The sequence below is a fragment of the Aphis gossypii genome, chromosome 3 (assembly GCF_020184175.1).
Source record: "Aphis gossypii isolate Hap1 chromosome 3, ASM2018417v2, whole genome shotgun sequence".
Classification (NCBI taxonomy): domain Eukaryota; kingdom Metazoa; phylum Arthropoda; class Insecta; order Hemiptera; family Aphididae; genus Aphis; species Aphis gossypii.
Genome location: NC_065532.1, coordinates 28,844,077 through 28,864,474, shown reverse-complemented (window position 1 = coordinate 28,864,474; position 20,398 = coordinate 28,844,077). Strand labels below are relative to the sequence as shown.

Genomic DNA, 20,398 nt, shown 5'->3' with positions numbered 1-20,398 from the left:
TATCATTTATAATTTATATTATAAGTAATAGACTGCGGGAATATAGCTAGAAATAAGGAATTTCAAACAGGGATTGTCATCCAAAATTCTTGATTTAAGTATAGGTAATTATATTATATTTATTCATAGGTACTTATATTTTAATCGTTCAATCATTTAGTAGTACAATTGTCAATCATGCATCATGCGTGTAAGTATCATTAGGTATCAGTGTACTATACAAACATACAGTATCCTGTAATCTTAATGTAATCTATAATATTTGTTATTATTTACAGCATATAATAATAAATTATGATGTGGATTGTGGAGGTATGGAATAATATATTCATACGCAAATAAGTATACTATAGTAACACGACTGTTGGTGAAAGAGAGGATGTTGTTACCGTTGATAATGAAAAAGTATTTGAATTCCTTGGCAAGGCCGGATCAGAACAATTTTTCCCCAAGACCTACTTAAGAGCTAAGACTTTAAAGGTTAGGAATTTAGGACCCTACAATCTGCAAGCTTACCATTTTGACAGTATATAAGTAGATACAGCAGTACCTATAGGTAATAGTGCATTTTATATAGGTATATTTAAAAGCAGTCTTAAATCATTACAGCATTCAAAAATTAATTCCGAATAGGTGCTTAATATTGGTTATAAGTTTATAAATTATAACTTTAAAGTGAAAATGACATTATACTATCGTTATTATATCCAGACGATTACAGCAGCGCTATCTGCCATCACCATGTCTAACTTTTTTACTCTCTAGAAATTAACAGCATAAACCTTCTTCAGTTCCGCGATAGCACTATAGCAGCTCATTATTTTGTGACTAGAATACGCTGATATACATTTTTTCGATTCTGATTTGTGGTTTAAGTTTAATATTATATAATATATTATATTTATTTATTATTTCTCCCTATGTAATTAGGTGCCTCGATCAAATACTTAGAATGTAATGCAAACACTTATAGGTACTATGTTGTAATAGAATCAGAAGACAGAAGTATGAAATATAAATCAACAATAAAAATAACAATATTTTAATTGATTTTACAGATCTAATAGCAGTTAGAACAAAATATTCATTAATATAATACTTTCCAATAACTTTTGTAGGTTTAAATCTCAAAAAATACTTATACTTAATAGGTACCTATAAAAAAACCTATATAATATAATATACTTTTCAGTTTGAACGTATTTGCAGCCTGCAAATTGCAGAGATGTCCATCTTATAACCTCATAAAATACAAAAATAATAAATAGGTACCTATTTTTAAATCATGAATATCACCTTTTTATCTTCTTATACTTCTTATAATCTTATCGTTCACAAACAACAGACGTAAACATTTTAGTTTGGTCGTAAGAGATAATTTTAATTAGATTTAATTGATTTAAGTCTGCTCATATAAACTAGGACCATTATTTGTTATTTTGTTAGCCATTGATGATTGACAGATTGAAAAGAAAAGTGATTCGAAAATTCGGAAAAGGTTTTTGTAGGTTAATACAGCCAATGCAGGTTGGTATCTCATTATTTCGATTGCTCCTAATAGTTTGCATAATTACAACAGTTACCTATTTAAGTATAGTAAAAACAGTAGTCAGTAAGGGTACCTATTATTAAATCGCTTGAGCATAATATATTATTATCATTTATTAAAATCAGTAGAACTGACCAAATACACATAAATATAAATAAAAAATGCATTATTTTAATATTCTGCTTTAGAATGTTTATAATTAATTGTGTTCACAACTGAAGCTTTTTCGAAGTCAACTGTAATTGAATTTGAACTTAAATCGTAAATACTTAATCCAATTATAGGTTAGGACGGTTAGGTCTATGATTGTGTTTAATGATTGAAATATATTTTTATAAATGTGTTCATGTTTTTTTCGTTATAACTTATAAAATATACATAAACTGGTGGTAAGTAATTGAATACCTACTGCAGTAGTCTATAGGTACAATAAATCAATAAATATTTTATAAAATAATACTAGATAAATAGACTCATATAATTATATGTACACTATAATAAATATATAATAGACAATGTATTTATAATTTATATTTTATAATAACTCTAATCGCTGAGGACGTGATACCCAAAGCGAAACGTATGTAACGGCCTAGAGAATGCGCTATAAGTGTTTTCGAAATCCGCAAGCGCACGAAGTTTAATCCGTAGGTATAAATCGCACTAATCGCAGTCTTCGGCCGGCAAACGAGTGCTCGTTCGAGAGCGCTGCTCAGTGTTTATTTTATTTTATGAATTGTTCACTAACTACTAAGTGTCTCCACGGTCATGTTGTATCGAGTATTCGGATCAGTATAAGATTTGTAAATTATAAACATGGATAAATGCCGCCGTTATATCAGCCTAACCTTACTATTATTTTAATTTATTGCTCAACTAAATAATATATCTCATACAAACCTGTACTTTAACGGATTAAACTGTTTTTATTGCTTTATTAGGTATTTATTTAAATTGAATGCAGTGACTTTCTCAACAACGAAGTACACTCGATTAGCAGAGCGACTACTTATAAGTTATAATCGATATCAAAAATCAGATTTTTGACGATTTTAAATAAAAAATTATCCTCAACAATTTTTGTAAAGGTATTTTTAATGCAAACCCCAATAATAATCCATATTATTTGAAATATGAATGATTTATGCTGTATTTTTTCAAGGTGTTACTTTCTCCTCAACTAAATGCGTTAGACCGATGACACAATGATAGTAAAACGTAATATTTCAATCACTAACGAATTAAGTACTTACTTGAATTGATAAAAAAATAAAATAAAAATAATTTTTACAATTTTATTATTTTATTAATTTGTTATTATTAAACGGGACGGACCCAATATAGGTAAATCAGAAATCTTAAAGCTAACATTGGTACTTAAGTTAAGTACCTAACTTAACAGTATAAATTATAAAAACTTCAATATGGTACCTAGTGATAACTGATAAATATTACATTAACGGGGATTGGTTTAGTCCTTAAATAGAAACGACGGATTCTCGATCGCTATTCTCATTTCTCATCATTCATAAAATAAAACTGTTTTGCAAATAATTCACAGAACAAATAAAAGGCACAAATATTGAAAAATATTTCATACCAATAGATAGCGCAACTTATAATATACACTCACAACTCCGAACCATGATTTTTTTCTAAGGCCGTGATATCAACAGTATAATATAATCATGTTATTGTTATGATTAGTCATTGATGATATTTGATAAGCGCCATGTGCCGAGTCTTTCACCGTCAGTTTCTTAGATCATTATTCATTAAATTATATTTTCTACAATTTTTTATACCGTTATGGTAAACACTCTCGGATGATCAGTATAAACAAAACAAATCTTATTTTTTTAAATTTGAAATCTCAATTCTCAACCACCCTTGTACAGTTATCTCAAGTCGGTAATATAACAAAAAGAATTACATACAGGCGGGCTACTAATTTATATAATTTTAAATTCAATAATTAGTAATTACAATACTTGGAAAGTTATTCATCTTTAAAAAATGAATTCAACTCGTGAAATTATAACATTGCAATTTGGTCACTATTCTAATTTTATTGGCACACACTTCTGGAATTTACAGGTTTTTTTTCTCGACACCTACATACCATTATTAATAAAATAAAGTTATTAAATATTTAAATGATCTATTTCATAGGAAGCAAGTTTTACTTATGATGAAAACAGTAAGCCACTAGAAATATGTCATGATGTCTTGTATAGGGAAGGTGTTAATTTAAAGGTAGGTAAACAAAGAAAAAAATTTGTTTTACTCAAAGGTAGTTTTATATTTAAGTAATATGTTCTTAAGAAAATCATGAAATGTCAAAAATTGTTTTCAAAGTTAGAAGTATAAAAGAAGGTACCTTATAAGTAGGCTTACCATTCGTCTCAATTTTAACAGCATACCTCAGTGTCCTAGTCAGTCATTTAATTTGTCCCGGTTAATGGAAACTGAGAGAAAATAATGTTTAATATAATAAACCAAGATCAGTTTTTTGATGAAGTTATATTACCTAAAGAATTTTGGTTAACAAAAGTTAAAATAAGGAAAGAGGAAGAAATAAAAAAAAAAATGGGTGCAGCTATTCTGTTGTTTCTAAGAAAATGATATGTTAACTTCAAGTCTAAAATTATTTTTGCGGTATATCTTTTATATGCCAGAAATTTCTGCTCCACTGTAAAATTAATTTTCTTGCTTATGAATAAACCATGATTGGATGAATGAAAATACTGTAGCAGGTCTGATGGTCTGTAAAATGAATTTAATTAGACTTGTAATGCATTTTATGAATAAATTATAAAAAATCTTTTGAAAAAATATAGCATTTAAGTAAAAAGTTTATAACTTAAACAATTAATATAAAAATTATAACTACTAATTATACTATTTATACTTACTTACTAAAATATTGAAAAATTATGGTAAAAATATTAGTAAAATACTACTAATAATTAATAAATTATAATATATTAATATTTTGTTGTATTAGTTAATAAATATTTTTAAAAGAAAGATATACATTGTTTTCATATAAGCATTACATAAAAAAAAACAAGTCTTAAAGTCTTATAATGTCCCTGTACTAACTGTAACTAATAACTAATAAGTACCTTCTAACAAAATTTAATATATTTACTATACACAATTATAATCTACTTATTGGCCCTATGAGCAATTTCTATGAAGTCGATACTGTAATTTTATAAAATAATAATTATGATAAAAATGTTTTCTAAGTAATTAATATAATACTTATTAGTTATTACATATACAGCTTTAAATTTCTAACTTACGTTATATATTTATCAGTTACAGATGTATACTGTTATTATTATTATTTTTAATGTCTATACTTGGAAAATTCTGAGTTTTAAATAAAACAAAAAAGCAATAAGCGAATAAGTCTTAATTACTCATCATTTTTAATCATCTTCCCAGAAAAGTAATATAAATATACATTTTAAACTAATAAAGCAATCAGTTGGTCACTAAATATTCTAATGATACCTATGACTTACCTATATGATCTATAATATAAAGTCAATTTACTACACTATTATATACATTTTTTATTGATGTTAATTTTAAAACTTAAAAAGAAATGAAACTCTAAAAAAAAAATTAACTAAATAAATTATTAGTTTTTATTTAATCAACTTAACAATAAAAAACATAACTTAAATTTTATAATACCCTAAATGAAATAAAATATTATATTCTTGAATTAAATTTTTGAAAGGGTATTGTAATTTAGTTTTATACAATTATAACCACAAAATAAAACATTTTTACAATATTCTAATAATTCATGTTATATTATTTAATGGAATCTTGAAAAATCAAAAATAACCATGTTTAATATTTATTGAATAAAAGAAAAATTAGATAAATATAATTAGTTCAATTATACTTGAATAATTAATTTTTATATTTATCATTTTGCTAAAGTATTTAAGTATAATATTTTATTATATATCTCATTGAAAATCAATTTGAATTTTTAATTTATGAATTACTTCTTGAATAAACCAAAATATATATGACTACTAACAAATTGTATTACATAGCTCTCAAATAAAATTGATATTTATTAATTATTAGACATTTAATCAAAAAAATTGAATGTAAATATTAATCACCTAATTAAAATTTAAAACAGGGCGAGGTAACCTATACTCCTCGTATGCTGTGTGTTGATCTCAAGAACAGTTTTTACCAATTACCGGATGTACATAGAGGCTTATATGATTTAAATTGTAGCAATATAGATGAAGAAATACTGAATTGTTCAACTAAAATTCAAACTATTCAAGAAGAAAAAATTCCTAGCAATGAATTTTTTTCAGACTTAGCTAAACAAGAACTATTTATAGGTAAGTTTTAATTAATATGTATGGTAGTTAATTTTTAGTTAAATATAATTTTTTTTACTTCTTCAAGTAGAATTTTTTTGTTTTATTTCTTTTTAATAAATTTTAATTTGAAAGCCTTAATTTTATGTACAAAATAAAATAAAAAACATTTTGTTTAATATATTTAGATGATGGCGATGAGAAAATAAATATAGCCGAGAAAGTATACGACTTAGATAATGATGTTAAAATTTGGTCAGATTTTTTGAAAGCTCGTTTTCATCCAAGAACTATTACATCAATTGATGAGTATAAACATAATGATTCAAGTAATGAGTTTAATAACTTTTCTCAAGGTCTTACAGTATGGGATTCATATAAAATGAAGGAAACTTGGACTGATAATTTAAGACTATATGCAGAAGAATGTGATTATTTACAGGTACGTTATGTTAGGCAATGTCTTAAAATTAATTTCAAAAAATAAAGCTCTACCTTTTCAAATTAATTAGACTATAGACATAAATTTGAGCAATAGTGACCGATATAGATTTACAATTGTTTCTTTTAATTGCAAGAATTTATTTGCTTACATATTTGTTTTAATGATATTTATTGGTATATTTTTATATTCATAAATATTAGGGATTTCATATTTCAATGGATTCATTGAATGGTTTTGGCGGTTTGGCTTGTAAAGCTTTAGAATACCTAAAAGATGAGTATTCTAATAAAAATATTATTGCTATGCCTGTAATGTCAGATAATTATATTCTTGAAGACGAAAATTCTGAATTACAAGCAGTTAACACCTCATTATTATTTTCTTCACTGTTCGATCATTCAAATATGTTTGTACCATTGACTACATCATCTGGAGGATGGACAAAGAGCCAAAATCATCTTAATTTGGATTACTTATCTTACAAAGTACAGTATAACTATAATATATTTTTACACACTTAATGATTTATCTTATAATAGTTTGATTTATTCACAATTTACATTTTAGAACAATTTAGATTATCATTCCAGTGCTATTTTAGCATCAGCTATAGATACATTTACATTGGGCTATAGAAGTCGTTCAGACAATGATAGTATGCAAAATATTTGTACTAGGTTGACCCCTTTAGGCCGAAAGGCTGTATCAGCTTCAATACAACTACCTCTTGGGTTTGATTCAAAGTCAAATTTACTTGACTACTTACAGAATGCAAAATTACCCTTATGGCAACCAATTTCACCTCATTGTACTACAGAAATGTCTGTAGCTCAAACAATCGTTATGAGAGGCATAACTAAAAACATGCTATATTCTAAGTTAGTATTTAATCTTTACCAAGTTCTATTATATTAATTTGTTTAATAATGTGGATGGTGAATAATTTCTATAATCTATACATATTTTTTTAATTTCAGTAATCTCATAAGGGATTCAAAAAATCCATCTCATCATTGTACATCAGCTAGTGCTTTACTCAAATTATTTATATCTTTTTGTGATCATGTGCGAATGACAGAAGTGCATGCATTTGATTCATCATTAGAGACTATAGCACCGTTCCCTAATATATTTGCTCAATCTATTAACCAGCATGGATTTGTAGAATCATTATCTAGATCATCTACTTCTGGTAACTACCTATTGATTATTTTATGACATAGGATTGATACATATTAATATAGTTTGTAAATATTAATCTTTTGTATTTTATAAATTTTCATATTAGTGGTCGCTAAAAGTACAGCTATTAGTGGTTTACATAACAGTAATTCAATGAGAGATATGTTTATAGCTTTGAACGATGATTCAAGTAAAGTAAAAGGTTCAAAATTGAGTCACATGTTTAACTATGGAATTGATGTAATGGATTATAAAGAAACTATTGAAAATCTTCTTGTTTTGAGTGATAATTATTTAATAAACGACTGTTTGTAATTTGAACAAATAATATAATTAGTTTTTTCCGAAAATTATATGTTAAATGATTTAAATTTAAAATAAATAAAAACATTTTTACGATTTATAAACAATATTATTATTATTATTTACATAATATGTATAGATTATTTATTATATGCTAAGTGAACTACTAGGTACATTATACAATGAAATATGTTTCTCAAGGCGAATTACGTTCATACTACGTTGTGTTTGTGTGAGTGCGTATGCGCGCGCGTATGGACAACATAAAATAAACATATACTTGTCGTGTATTATCGTTTGCTTTAGTTGGAAATCTACTATATTACTCCTAAGTTCAAATGATCAATTTGTATTTGAGCAATTATCAAATTCAACATTCTTTAATTGATATCAATATTAAATAATAAATATTGATATTAGATGGTCTATTTTTACTTACATATACACAACGGTTTTATTTAAATTATTTTCAAATCATGGATACTTCAAAAAATTGGAAAACTGTTTCCTTGCTTGTTTGTGTTTTTGCTATGGTTAGAGAAATACGACCAATTGAGCCGTTTTTCACGTCTTTCCTCAGAAGTATGAATTTCACATTAGACCAGGTATTTATTTTTATTTATATTATTATTATTTTAATGTTTTTATTTAATATTTTGAATTTTTAAGTAAAATAAATATATAGGTACTATTTCTGATATCATTGAGTAAAAATAAAACTAACGACTTAATTACTGTTTAAATATCTACTTAACTATATTTTAAATACCGATTCTTAGAAAAATAAATTGCACATCACTTATATTATTAAAAGTGAACGTTATGACTTATGAATAACGTAATTTTTTCAAGTTAGTAATATTAAATTTTTTTTTAACTAAAAAATTTTAAAAGCAATTCTGTAGAGCTAGGTTAGTTCTATTTCTTATAATTTTTAAAATATCAACGCATATTAAACCATGGGAATATATTATTTAGATGTAATAATGAAACCCCCTAATAATGAAGTTCAGATCTACCTACTTATCAAAAACTATCTATAGGTATTCACCCGTGGGTGTGAAGTATGACTTAATGTAAAATATTCTTAAAACTTTAATAATATTAATATTAATCCATATTTTATAATTGTTATTTTGATATAGATCAACGAAGAAATATATGCAGTGGGGACTTACTCGTGTCTAGTATTAGCTGTTGTAATATTCTTGATTACAGATTATTTTCGGTACAAACCGTTGATTATTGCAGATGGAATTGCTGGAATTTTAACATATGCTTTACTATTAGGAACACCAAGTTTATACAGAGTTCAAGTGAGATTTTAAATGACTCCTGTTGAGATTAATACATTATGTATACCTACTTGTATAGTACTAACAATATTAATAACCAATAACCAAGAATAATGAATACCTATAATTTTTCAATTAAAATACCTACATCGCAGATGGAACAAGTGTTCTTTGGATTTTTTTATTCATCAGAAGTTGCGTTCACTACGTATTTGTATGCCAAGGTCGACGACAAACAATATTATCAAAAAATCACAAGTCTAGTGAAAGCATCTATGTTATTCGGCAGATTCTTGTCTGGATTTATTGCGCAAACTATTGTTTCAACACACTTATTGAACGAAGTTTATCTACTATATATCAGTATATTTAGTATGTATCATAAAATAAATACCTGTATTAATTTTTACGCTATTGGGACTGTTTACTTAAATTGAATGGCCAATAAGATAAAAAAAAAAACACTAATTTTGATGCAATTTATTTTTCTGAATTTTCGATAAGTTTGTTATACCTAGCAGCGTGGCAATTATTTTAACTTTTAAGAGTATAGACAATCAACTATAATATATATTTAATTAACAATAAAATAAAAAGTGAATTTAGACAATATTATTTTCTCATTAACTATATTTAATATGCGTGTGTGTGTCTATTACCTATTTGATATTTTATAGTTAATATACTCATGTGCGCAATTTCAATGAAATGACTAGGGGTGCTGAAGCTCCTCTATTTTTTTCATGATATTATCTGATGGTTATGGATACCTGTTACTATTAAAATCTAAATTAAAATTAAACAATTTGGGGGTACTAAATAATCGCGCCTATATGTATATACTCATGAGCGCCCATTGGGAGGGGCAAGATGGGGCACTTGCCCCCCCCCTGGACAAAAAATATTTAAAACTTGTATCTCAATAAATATTACCATAATATTATTATTATCTTCTTTATTACATTACATTTGAGAATTTTTTTTATTTTGAACCCCCCTAAAATGTTACTTATGGGCGCCCATGTATATACTAAGTATCTGCAAGAGTTAAACTAATACAAGCACCGACTTTTCACTATTTTTATACTATTTATTAAGATACCTACACTTTGAGTCGTTTACCCATTTCATTTATTTGTAACGAAAAGGTGTCCAAAACTATTTACGAATGATTCCATGGTTCACTATCGCTCCCATGGGTGGTAATATTAAATAATTAAAGAACATAAAATCTAAGCGAATAAGCAGAATCTTGTTCATTCGCCATTTATCTGGAGTTAGTAAAAATGTTTTCATAACTTATTTTACAAGACTCATTCCAATAATAAAATCAAGCCTATTTCCTATTGAAAAACTATTGAGGATGGAATAAAATTTGCTCTGATTGATGTTTTTAAATATAATTTAACCCAAAATAAAATTCAGTTTACTTAATATTTAGCTTTTAAGTCCAAATAACCCATTTTAATTAACATTTTTTAAAAATGTTTATCCTTAATACCTTCAACATTCTTTCACAGAAGAAAAATATTACGCAAAAATGTATAATGTATAAACATATAAACAATAATGTAGAGGTAGGAAAAAATAAAAAAAATATATTCATACCATTGATACCAATAATACAAATAAAAGAAATTATTACTGAAAATCATTATAAGAATAATTAATAGTATTCTCAAATATTAGTATTTTTATTTACACCATTTATTTAAAAAATATTACTTTTGTTTATATTAATATTAGATAAAAAAAAAACTTTAACGTTTCAAAACGTTATTACTTCGTGCTTGTAAAATATGTTTGAATTATTATTTATTATGCAATTAAAATTTTTTTACACTAAATAAATATTTATAACGGGAAAAATAAAATTATGTTTGCATTGGAATTGCCTTCTAAATACATTTTCACTAAAATTTAACTTTTATATAGGTAACATTTAAAGTGAAAAATTTTACCTAGCTGATATTTAAGTATAACTTAATTGAACAATGATAATGAAAATCAACTGTAGAAAGTTAAAACATTATATAAAAATCAGTGACACACTCATGATCTTAGTAGGTACCTATAATATAAATGTATAGTTAACCAACTATAGAACCTTCAATAATGCATTAGATTTAATATTAAAAATAATATTTAAAATGTATTAAAAAATATTCTTTTTGATATACAATTTAAATTATTTTGATAAATTAAATAAGCATTCATATATTAACACATACTGACAAAACACCAACAATCTGTTTCCAATAATTAGGAGTAAAATAAAAACATTTTTGCATCGTCCGAATTTCAGAATATAAAAATTATTAAAGAATAGCGAGAAATTTTGTGTTCTGAGAAATAAAATATTATTAAGTATTTACGTGTATCATCGCCATGAAGATAACGAACTACATCCTATCAACAATTTCTACATAAAATATCATATCAGTTTTTAATTTTTAATCGGGTTAAAAATTCTCGTAATAAGCTATCTCCTAAAAAAAAAATAGTATTTTCTTTTATCAAAATATCAATATTGAAAATTGTTGGTTTTTAAATTATTGAAATAAAAGAATTTGGTCGGAAATGGACTTATAGAAACCCTAAATTTGCCGTGTTTAAAAAGTTAAATATAAAATTAATAATAATAATTAATATTAATTATAATCGATAAGATGTAGGTTTACATTAGGTACATCTCTAGTTAATTTTCTTTTTCTTATTAAGCAAGTGTAGACTAGCTATAAAATTAAACTATAAGTAGGTAGTATATAACTTAGTCATAACTGACAACAAAAATAGGTAATACCACTACTACCACGTCATAGTTAAGTGCTATAGGTAGTAGGCATTCGTCATTAACTAAAATGGTTAATACGACTTATATAAAAGATAACCAATAATATGGTACTCATAATTACTAATTATAATAATAAACCATTTTTTTTTTAAATTCGTCTTTTTTCGCATTTGTTGGCCATTTGAAATAGATAATTTTAATAACTTAGATTGTTGTTTTATTTATAGGTACTTCATTTGTAACACTATGGTCATTAGTTCTCCCTAAAGTAGAACACAGTTTATACTTTCATAGAAATAAAGAATTAACATTAAACAATAAATTACAACAACCTATCGGAGTTATCATTGATGATAATACATCAGTAAGTAATTAAGAATAAATAACATATTGTACCTATAAAATAATTTATTGTACCTACATCCTTAACTATATGATTTATATTTAACCTGATCTAATAACCGAATAGGTACCACAAATTGCATGATTTTTTAGATAAGTAACCAAAAGTTGCAAAATTAATTTGTAGTATCCACGTTATTATTAAATAATATCCTATCGTAACACTAACTTATTTTATTTAAAATTATTTAATGTTTGATTTACTCAAATTTCAAATAATTTTTAATTTTATCTTGATAACAAAAATTATAAAAAGTAAGTTAAAATAAAAGTTTGGTACTCTGAAAAAATTCTAGAATAGACTGTTTTAAAGCTATACGTTTTAAATTTCAAATTTAAGTTTTACAAAATTTAAATATTTTTCAATATTATACGATTATTAGATTTTTTCGAAAAATAGATTAGCATAAAAATTGTTCGTTTTTGCTTGAATTTTTTTATTTATTTTTTCGAATGATAAAAATAAGTACTGGAAATTATTTTAAAATTATAGTATTTTATAGATACATATAATTAATATACTTAAATATACGAGTATTCATAAGTTTATTTCTCCTGTGTATTTTTTAAGGGAATTGTAGTAGGTACTTCTTTGTATTTACTATTAGTAGAACCAATATTTTGTTATCGTTACTATTAAAGTAGGTAATTATTGATCTATTATCAAACTTAAAACCAAGAAGAATATTTGTTTTTATACGTTGGCTTTTATACCTTTTTTACAATATTTATAAAGTTAATATTATAAAGTTTTATATAAATTTTATATTTATACGTTTATTTAGTTTTAAATCTTTGAACATCAATAATCAAGAAATCATAGATGGCGGGAACATAAAATCAATAAAACTCGAGAAATATTCTTACAGCTAAGTTGCTGATATCTAATATTTTAAAATAAATTATTACGTAATAGGTACCTAAGTTAAAAACAATAATATCAGTTTAGTTGTTCTAAAATGGAGGTAATATACTACGAGTGGATTTTTTAATACCTATTAGTAAACAGTCATGACTGAATAAGGACTGTGTATAGACATGTGCATAAAAAACAAATTCAAAAGGGCCTTATCAATTATAATTTATAGCCTATATAAATTAATGCATGAATTAATCATTTTTTTCAAAAATAATATGGGTATAGATTTGAGGTTAAGATGACATGGAAAAATACTAAAAAAATATTTTAACCATTTTTGACTCTACAAAGCCCAAAATTTTATGTTTGCCATTTATGGCACAACGCACACCAAAAATATGTATGTGCCATAATTTTGTGCATGTACCTAGTGCCAAATATGACCAAGTTATCCGAGTCGTTATCGAACGTAGTGCCTTTTATGGCACATAGTGTCATAGTCTATTTTGGTTATAATTTACCAACTATTATAGCCACAAATATATACTAACGTTTTTAGAATCTGCAGCAAAAACCCTATAACCCATTTTTTTTTTTTTTTGAATGATGAACGGTGACTAAAAAGTCCTGTTATCAATAAATAAAAACGCGCGAAATATGATAATGCTGTATAAAATATTTAATAAAGATTTTATAAATTATGGTATACAATTTTATCGCTAGATAGAAGTACCTTTGATCAAAATTGTTCAGTTTTTTGTGCCGAATTTGGCCATGTAAGTAGTATTAAAATCGGATAATTTTTAAGTGAAATAAATAGTAAAAACTAATTTGTGCCATTTTTTGGTAAAATATGCAGAAAGGGGTTAAAAAATATGCTTATAATATATTAGCCACTATTTAAACATATTTTTTTCTTTGTATAAAGTTAGGTACCTGCCATCTTTCTAATCGTTTGACTTTCTTTGGTACTTATTAAAATTACCTATTATCTATTAATATTATTCAAATTATTATTATTGTGTATATTATATACTTGTGTCTACTTTATTGTTATTAGTTTGTTCTTTTATTTTGGATCTTAGAATATTTAGGAATGCAAACAAAATAAGTACAAATTTTGTGCAGGAAATTGTATAGATAACTTGTAATTTTACTGAAAAGTTAGATACAAAATACACATGATCAGTCGATGTTTTGATATTAGTACTTTAACTTACTGTTGTCATTTATAAATAAATAAATATAATACATTAGAACCATTAGATAATAAATACATATTGCAATGCCACTAGTATTCTGTTTACATAGGCAATGTATTCTTAGGTGGATATTTCATTCAGTGACCACTGTTTTTTTTTTACATATATATATATATAAATACCTTATACCTAATAGTACGTATAATCCTGTTGGCTGTTGAGAAAATTTGGAGAAATTTATTGAATATAAGTACTTTGTACCAATACTGAATACGTCATATAAAATAGTCTATGTCTCTAAATCGCTCGTGAATTTTTTAAGGGAGATTAAGATTTTGTGGTGGACTAGGGTTAGATTTTCCCTATTTTCATAAACGTGTGAATTTCAATACTTTTAAATCAAAAAGTACATATACTTACATTATTTAATTATAAGAAAACAAAGAATTACAGAAAACAGTTGAAAATAATTTATCTAGACTACAGTATTCAAAATGTTTATTTAAAAAATAATTGAAAAAAAAAAACAAAAAAATACTTACTATCCATTTTGATTGAAAGCGTCCGCTAACTTTACTTTTTATCACCCCTATTGAATCCTTGCCTGTCACGTCATGTACAAGCTGCAAAAGATGCATCCTTATTATTTTTCATAGTTTAAAATTTACAAAAAAGAAGAAAATATGTACTATTTTGAATAGACTAATTCTCCTTCAAATATTCTAATAAATAATCGTTTTTGTTTGCTTAAGTTTTCAGTATACACCTACCAATAATAATAAATAATAATATGTAGGTACCTACATTATTTATTATGGTATAATATTATAAATTATAACAAAAAATACTAAATACTTTAATTGAACACATTTTAAATTTAATTATAATTTATTTTTAGAATAAAGTCAATAAATTTAAAGAAGTTAAACAGATGCTTTTTGATGACTTTCAATCGGCATATAAAAATACGTATGTAGTGAAAAAATGTTTTTGGTGGATAGTTGCTGTTGTTGGTAATATTATAGTAAGTAATGTATTATTACAATTCTTTTTTTTTTTTTTACTGATGTATACTAATTGTGTTCTATTAGGAACATTTAATTACTTTATTTCTTATCAGGTTGCAACGTATATTCAAGTTTTATGGGAGGATGTGAACCAAAATAAAATAGAACTAATGAATGGCGCTGTCGAATCTATACATACTCTTTGTGGTACTGTACCTTTATTATATTATTTAAATTTTAATATAATATGTTAAGATAATTAGTCAAAATAAACAATAGATATGCTTGTTTAATAGGTGCAGCTGGTGCATATGCAGTTGGTCATTTGAGTTATGATTGGAAAAAATTTGGTGATATTATATTCACAGCTGGAACCTTTGTTTTGGCTTTATTATTATTCATAATATATTACTGCAATTCACTATGGATATTATATGTATTATACATATCGTATGGTACTTGTTACCAAGTGTTATTAACTATAACTACGTATGATACTATTACCAGTAATTTTTCAGGAATGTGCAAGTATAAACATTTTAACATTTTAAAAATGACCATTTAAATATTTAATCGTTACTTACCTACCTACTTAACGTTAACATAATGAACAGTTTAAGCAAACTATATATTTTATTAACCATTTATTTAATTTCAGTTATATAATTATATATACAGTAGAAACCGTTTATAATGACACCGGTTTTAATGACATACTTAGAATAGTATATAAATGTGTAATAAACTAATGACCTTAGTTTAAAAATCCCTGCAAGACTCCTATATATTGCATGTACTAATTTGTATCCATTATTATGACGTCTGTGTAATGGCTTACGGATGTTTTGACGGTTATTTTTGGTTATATTGGAATAATGTAGTCCAAAAACAAAATTTGAAGAACTAGAAAGAAAATAAAATGTGATTTTCATACAAAGTTAAATCTAAAATAACAGATTTTTTTTTAATAAAACGTTGTAAATTATTTAATTCTAAAATAATAATTTAATTAATTAATTTAAAATCTTTACTTTTTTTTCTATATGTATTGAAGTTACAATTTTTTTTCTTCATAATTTTGATTATTATGACAAACGTTCATTATGATCTATTTTCCTTTGTCCCTTGAACGTCATTATAAACAATTTTTACTGTATGAATATGTATATAAATACATGGGTTTTACGTCAACATTTTCAGTGGAGCCTATAATTAACTTCTTAAAGAATAGATAAAAATAAAAATATTAAGAAAATATATAATAAAATCTTTTTGCCTTTAGTGCCATTGCTCACTGATTAGTTGTAATTCATTTATGGCTGCATTTTAAAATTTATACTCGAAGAGATACCTAGATTTCCTGTAGTCTACTGTCTAGAACTCTTGAATAAAATATATTTTATAGTCACGTGGGTATTATAGGTAATTGTACCTCAGAATAGAACAATTGTGCGATTGTACTAATGTAGGTACTATTATTTGAAACTAAAATGTTTAATTTAAGATAATTTTAATTACCTAGCTTAGGTACCTACGTAATAAATACTTTTAATACTAAAATATCTATTTTATTACCTGGTACTTATTAATTATTATAAACTATTATACGTAAGTGTACAGTGTATTACCGACTTAGTGGGTTATCATGTAATTTAAATAATTCATAATTAATAATAACCATTTAATATTTTTAATTTTTTCAATAACCTATATAGGTTTTATTATTTATGAATAATACATAATATAAGTTTATTGATAAAAAAAAATCCGACTTATCTTATTTTTTTGAATTATAATATATTTATAATATGAATTATGAAAAGCGTATGACTTAACTTTACACTTTTGTTCTAAGTAGATTGTAGGTAACAAAAAAAAAAGCGGGCAAGTGGGTACCGTTCTGCTGTACATTAGGGGGTGGGGTGGACCTCGGACTAGTGTAGGTTAAATTTGAATGCAATGATAGGTATCATTGTATACGAAAAATGATTTTGAACGAAGATGATTTGTCAGCCTAGGATATAATTTCCAGTGGTTGGTGAAAAAGGTGGTTTATGTTTTAATAGCTTGAATACACCAAAATTTAAGTTTTTTTATAATTATTGTAAGCTAAACTTATGAAAAATCTTGTATTAAATTTTCAACTCTTAGCTACCTATACAAACATTTTTATGAATTATACCTACAAAATAATTTGCAAATATTCATGATTTTGACGAAGTTTTGTCAAAATTTGAACTTCAAATGCTAAAATTTGTGCCTATGTATTCTTATAATTTTTTAATCACTATAAGAATAACATATGAGGAACTTTGTATAAAATTTTCAAGTATTTTGAATGGGCCAAAAAAATTTTATCGACACTTCAAAAAAATATTTTCAGAAAAATTGAAAATTTCAGTTGTCTATAAATAACTCAAAAAAAGTCATTTTTGAAAATTTAACTGTATATAGATAATACTAACATAAACATTTGGTGAAAATTTCAAGTATTTACAGTGATTAGTTTTTGAATTACAACCATATAAAATAATCGATTCGGTCGAAAACTGGTTTTGCGTAAAAAATCCCGTTTTTCCGTCATTTATTTTTTGTTTTTCTCGATTTTTTTGAAAACTGTTGGAAAATGTTTACTTTTTACCTCTATAATGTACCACAGATATTCACTTTCCCATCGGAAACCACCCCGAAGTTTGAAATTGAAGCATTATTTCGACTAGTTATGCTGTACACAGACAAAATAAAAAAACATACACCATTGTAAAATCAATACATTCATCACTCCGTTCAGAATCTAAAACTATTTGTATAATTAATATTATAGCAACTAATAATAAATTATCTATCCGCGGAAATGTTGATGACAAGGTTATCCTATGATCAATATTACCGATTTATAAAACTATTGACGATATTGTTTGACTTAGAACTTAAAATTTAAGAATATAATTAGAATTTATTATCTTATTGGCATTAAACTAATTATAAATTTTCTATAGCTATAGAAACCCTAAATTTATACCTCTAAGTACAATTTAAATTTGTTATGTAAATAGGACGTAGGTTAAAAAGTATCGATTAAATCAATTTTTTAAATCAACAGGTATCATCCTGAATGTTTTATTTAGTTAAAAACTGATATCTTGCACACTCTTAATAATTTTTAAAAATATTATAGATATTCTATTGGCGTTTTATCATCTTAATCCCCGTCAATTGCTTTATTTTTTGGAAAATTTTATATTTATATAGGTATACCTACCATAAAGATATACTACACCGTATACGTATAAATATCTAATAAATATGTGATATGCGATATGCCTATATTTTATTATAAAAATGTATCTTCAAACAATGAGTAAAAATTAAGTTTTCTATTGACATTTGACGGGGTTTAGGACACATAACACTGTATCTAATCTATATTATGAATATTATTTTTAGTTCTGAAGTTGCGAAATATATAAAACCAGACAGTTATGGACTAATATTTGGTTTTAATTTGTTTATGTCATTATTGATAATCTCAATATTTACATTATTATTTATCCAAGGTCTTGTTGTTGTTATAGGAACAAAAAATCAGGTAAGTTATTTCATATAAATACTATTAACTAGATATATACATTTTTGGGCGTCTAATAATCCTATAGCATTTTTTCGGATGTAGTCCATTCATTTCCCGTTTTACAAAAAGATCAGTTTCCAAACAGCTTCCATTGAAAAACGTTTTACGAATAAGTATCTTAATTATTCATGATTCCTGTTTTTCACAACACAAATTCCTTTCTATTTTACAAACTTAGGACTGCCTCAAAAGAGGTGTGGTTAGAAATATGTTGCACACGAAGTAAATCATAAAAATAATATATATAATTTGTAAATTAAATTTTAACATTAAAAAATGTAAAAAAAACATGTAGGTACAATAGGTACATATTATTATGTAAAAATATTTTTAAAAAATCTTACATTGGGTAAATTTTTAAGTACAATTTTTTTATATAATCCACAGGTATGTCTTATTTCATCATTTTGTTATTTATTTCAAAAAAAACAATTAATAAAGTAATTATAGTTTTTTTTTAATCCTATTGAATATCAACAATCATTTATATAATTGAACTATGTACCTAGATACTGTAGATACCTACAGTACCAATTAGTCATTATCCATCGAAATTATGATACATATTCTTATGGGACTTATGCTTTATATAATATGTAGTATATATTATTATAAAAAATAATAATGTTTTTTTCCTATAGATTTTAACAGTTTCTCTGATGTTTACATCGATGTCCGCATTATTCTGCGTTTTGGCTGTTAGAAAATGGAAAAAATAAATGCACAAGTACCTGCCAACTATGAACCATTGGATAATGCTTTAAACCAAAAACATTTACATTTATTTATTTATTTTTATTTATTTAAAATAACAAAACATGTTTAAACAAATATTCCAAAAAGAACATGGTTAAAAAAAAGTAGAATGATTATGTTCTTGTAGACTTTAAGTCAGTGATTCCTATTTTGTGTATTAGTCATTTGTTTCACATAGGTAATACCTACGTATGAAATGGTGATAAAATACACTATACTCTGTATAGTACCTATATAGCATAATTATTTTCAAATTATTTTTGATAATTATCTGATTTGAAAATCAATTATGTACCTAGTTAATGATTAAAGCTCTGTATATCTAACTTTTGTTAACATATGATGTCACTGAGCAGAGAGAGAGAGAGAGAGTATTATTAGTTTTATTAAAATGTGATCATGTTTAAAAAATGTTTTTTTTTGCATGTGGGAATAAAGTTTGAAAGAACAAATTGTAAAAAATATTTTTTTAAATTTTCTAATAAAGTTGATTGAAAAAAAAGCAATTATATTAACTTGTTTTACATAAACCTAGTATTATTCAAATATTTTTTTAGATGCAAATAACAGTTTTAAATTTTTAATATTTTAATTTTAATATTA

The 20,398-nt window shown here is 24.9% G+C and overlaps 2 protein-coding genes and 1 long non-coding RNA gene across 5 annotated transcripts in view; 2 read left to right on the top strand and 1 right to left on the bottom strand.

The window, feature by feature from the left end:
• The window catches only part of LOC114127688 (protein misato), a 67,986-nt gene extending 60,030 nt beyond the window's left edge, over nt 1–7,956 (top strand). The window contains exons 1-9 of one of the 3 annotated variants that reach the window (XM_050202452.1): nt 2,845–3,456; nt 3,529–3,646; nt 3,722–3,805; nt 5,727–5,940; nt 6,108–6,361; nt 6,565–6,849; nt 6,932–7,242; nt 7,342–7,556; nt 7,653–7,956. In XM_050202452.1, coding sequence (XP_050058409.1) covers nt 3,566–3,646; nt 3,722–3,805; nt 5,727–5,940; nt 6,108–6,361; nt 6,565–6,849; nt 6,932–7,242; nt 7,342–7,556; nt 7,653–7,861 — 1,653 coding nt within the window. In that variant the 5' untranslated portion in view covers nt 2,845–3,456; nt 3,529–3,565 and the 3' untranslated portion in view covers nt 7,862–7,956. Of the gene's footprint in view, nt 1–2,844; nt 3,461–3,528; nt 3,647–3,721; nt 3,806–5,726; nt 5,941–6,107; nt 6,362–6,564; nt 6,850–6,931; nt 7,243–7,341; nt 7,557–7,652 lie in introns of those variants that run through there. The other 2 variants (XM_027992005.2, XM_050202453.1) reach the window with 2 other exon arrangements.
• LOC114127690 (uncharacterized) lies at nt 3,796–16,771 on the bottom strand. The gene is made up of 4 exons (XR_003592699.2): nt 16,440–16,771; nt 16,162–16,311; nt 14,944–15,024; nt 3,796–4,315 (listed from the first exon to the last, which is right to left on the bottom strand). It is a non-coding gene; the product is annotated as an uncharacterized LOC114127690 (long non-coding RNA).
• LOC114127689 (folate transporter 1-like) lies at nt 8,108–20,304 on the top strand. Its single transcript, XM_027992007.2, has 9 exons — nt 8,108–8,454; nt 8,995–9,165; nt 9,300–9,516; nt 12,166–12,302; nt 15,300–15,425; nt 15,522–15,615; nt 15,705–15,897; nt 18,856–18,997; nt 19,681–20,304. Exons 1-9 carry the CDS (start codon nt 8,326–8,328, stop codon nt 19,756–19,758), a joined length of 1,287 nt encoding a protein of 428 aa, XP_027847808.1. The 5' UTR covers nt 8,108–8,325; the 3' UTR covers nt 19,759–20,304.
• The last annotated feature ends 94 nt before the right edge of the window (nt 20,305–20,398 follow it).

Excerpts from the sequence above, each read along its gene's own strand:
- LOC114127689 (XM_027992007.2), top strand. The coding sequence starts at position 8,326 with ATGGATACTTCAAAAAATTGGAAAACTGTTTCCTTGCTTGTTTGTGTT. Across the intron at positions 12,303-15,299 it reads TCATTGATGATAATACATCA|AATAAAGTCAATAAATTTAA; the intron begins GTAAGTAATTAA and ends ATTTATTTTTAG. Across the intron at positions 18,998-19,680 it reads TTATAGGAACAAAAAATCAG|ATTTTAACAGTTTCTCTGAT; the intron begins GTAAGTTATTTC and ends TTTTTCCTATAG.